The following is a 3,044-nucleotide window of genomic DNA, read 5'->3' as shown; positions in this document are numbered from 1 at the left end:
ACTGTAAGAAGAAGAATGCTAGACTGTGATCAAGACTTACTGTAAGAAGAAGAATGCTAGACTGTGATCAAGACTTACTGTAAGAAGAAGAAGAATGCTAGACTGTGATCAAGACTTACTGTAAGAAGAAGAATGCTTAGACTGTGATCAAGACTTACTGTAAGCAGAAGAATGCTAGACTGTGATCAAGACCCACTGTAAGAAGAAGAATGCTAGACTGTGATCAAGACCTACTGTAGGAGGAAGAATGCTAGACTGTGATCAAGACTTACTGTAAGCAGAAGAGTGCTAGACTGTGATCAAGACTTACTGTAAGCAGAAGAGTGCTAGACTGTGACCAAGACTTACTGTAAGCAGAAGAGTGCTAGACTGTGATCAAGACTTACTGTAAGCAGAAGAGTGCTAGGTTATTTTCAAGACTTACTGTGGAAAGAAGACTGCTAGCTTATGAACAAGACTTACTGTAAGAGGAAGAATGCTAGACTGTGATCAAGACTTACTGTAAGCAGAAGAGTGCTAGGTTATTTTCAAGACTTACTGTGGAAGGAAGACTGCTAGCTTATGAACAAGACTTACTATGGGCTGTAACCTGGTGCTTAGATGTAACATCCGTATGACGTTGCAGCTTTGATGCTATCTCCTGTTGCTCTTTTATTTTAATTTCTGTAGCCAGTTTTTCCACTGATTCTTTGGCTTTTTGGGCCACTTCTGAGTAGGTCAGCTTCCTTCTCTTATCATCAGAGCTAATCTATTTTTCAAGGAGAAGGTAATGATAATAAAGTGAAAAATTCATTCCCGATCACTATACAACAGAAAAACCTCAATATAACCACGGTGACTCACTGTAGAACTCCATTACTTGTCCTTTAAGACCATATAACAATTCATACAAAGAACTGTGTACTTCAATAACAATTAAAAATATTACATTAGACAAAGATGCACTTTTACAACCAAAATAACAAATTCCTATTGTAGTCACAGAAAAATATTAGACAACTAAAATTAAGTGATGCTATTATAGTTACGAAGTAAAATCACAGTACAACCAAAACTAAGTAATATCCTATTACGGTTGCTGACAGAATCACTACTGCAATCCAAACTATGAAACCATAATACATGGAAATACTAGCACAACCCAGGGTTTCATCAGTAAAGCTCCCACCTATTTTGGTTAATTATAGCTCACCTTCCCAGTTACTTTAATACTGAATAATTCCTTTCTACTAGCTTTTTTAAAAATCATTCACCAAACTCACTTTAACTGAACAATTTCTGAATCTCTATTTGCCTTATAAAAGTTATTTTGAAATTATTTTCATTTCTAATGCTTTTGAATGAGTGAGAAAAATATATTGTATATCATATGACTATGTATTCCCACTATATGATTCACAGTATGCAATTAGTGTCTACTGTCGGGAAAGCAGGTGTAACGAAATATGATCGTACTGTTACTGATTAAGTCAATAAATCCCAACATACACTCAAGAAGAAAACATCTTCAAACTCACTGATAAATTCCACCTACTTCAGATGAGTTATCACAGTGACAGCAGGAACAAAGTCATGAAAATTATAAATATATAATGTAAATTCAAACCTTTGTTACATTTAATGCTGTTATTTCTGTTCATGTTTTTTCCCCTCAAACAATGAGGTCAGAAAATACAGGAAATGATGTTTCTGATAGTTCTGATTTTCAAAACTTCCAGGGGAGCATGCCCCTGAACATCCAAGGGTGGGATGTTGACCCTTCAGCATAAGCTTCACTTCATACCAACAGGGTTACCCTACTTTAATAGGGTCACCCACTTACTCTTTTTAAAGATAATGAATACCCTGAGTATAACCAAACCCAAGTAACAGTATCATAGTTACAAAGAAATCCACTAGTGCACCCAAAAACTATGAAACCTTATTACAAAATTACAGCACGAGTGCAATAGTAAGTAACCAATAGGCCTAAAATTTGTGATAAAAAATCACATAAGCTACAGATATTTTTTTCTACATTCCCTTTATTTTGCTCATTTGATTCAGTTGAACAATGAGAGACAAAAGATTCTTTGAAACACTCTTTATATATATGCTGTATAATACTTTAAAAGTTACATTTTAAACGTGGAAAGCCAGTAAAGCATTAGAAACTAATAGGCCTAACAGTTGTGATAAATTACATGAGCTGTGAAATTGTTTTTCCACATTCCTCTTGTTTATTTGGAATTAAAAATAAAAAACGGACAAGTTCTGGTATTGAAAAAAAAAAAGATATCTTGGGCAGTTACATGTGGGAGACAAAAGATAAACTGAAGTTATTGTTCCATCAATGATTTTGAATTTAAAATGCAAATTAAGAGAAGTGTAGGAAAAAAATCATTTACAATTTACATTAATTTTATTACAAATTTTAGGCTCTTTGGTTTCTAATGCTTCACCAGCTTTTGGCATTTAAACTGAACTTTATTACAAAGTTAAAACAGTACCATCAGAGGAACCATACTCAGCATCTTTACTAAAAAGTTACAACAAAACTACTAGTACAACCAAAACTAAGTAACTTTATTACAAAAATTATACCAGTACCAACAGAATAAACAAAACTAAGTAACTTAATTACAAGCTATTTAGTCTTAACATTTATGTTTTCGTGTTCATTCTAGAATGAAAGAGGCATAATTTATATTTATTTCCTAATTTTTTATGGTGGTTGTAAGATCAGACAAATCTACCAAACCCATACAGAGATTAACTACTGAAAATAACAGATAAAATATAAAGTTTTTTCTTAAGAAATGTTTGATAACTATTTGAACATTATAAAGATTTTGCATGTGAAATTTCAAACTTTTCTGATGTATAAAAGTATTTGTAATTTTAAAATGAATATTACTTTGCATGATAGGTAGGCAACATATGAAAAGAAGAAAAAAAAAGACATAAGAAAAACATTGTTTTACAAACTTTGAGACTTAATAAAAAAAATTTGATATTTTGTGTATGAAAGTATTGTAATGTTTACTGAAAATCTGCCAAATTTT

General features: G+C 32.3%; 1 protein-coding gene across 4 annotated transcripts in view; it reads right to left on the bottom strand.

Annotated features, from left to right (window-relative positions):
- The window catches only part of LOC106475522 (la-related protein 4B-like), a 101,361-nt gene that overhangs the window by 6,637 nt on the left and 91,680 nt on the right, over positions 1 to 3,044 (bottom strand). For all 4 annotated transcript variants that reach the window (XM_013936204.2, XM_022380707.1, XM_022380704.1 and 1 more), the window contains one exon: positions 577 to 748. In XM_013936204.2, the coding sequence (XP_013791658.1) occupies positions 577 to 748 (172 nt within the window). The remainder of the gene's footprint in view (positions 1 to 576; positions 749 to 3,044) is intronic.

This window comes from Limulus polyphemus, unplaced genomic scaffold (assembly GCF_000517525.1).
Source record: "Limulus polyphemus unplaced genomic scaffold, Limulus_polyphemus-2.1.2 Scaffold147, whole genome shotgun sequence".
NCBI lineage: Eukaryota > Metazoa > Arthropoda > Merostomata > Xiphosura > Limulidae > Limulus > Limulus polyphemus.
The sequence above is the reverse complement of the archived record's forward strand: the minus strand, read 5'-3'. Positions and strand labels throughout refer to the sequence as shown.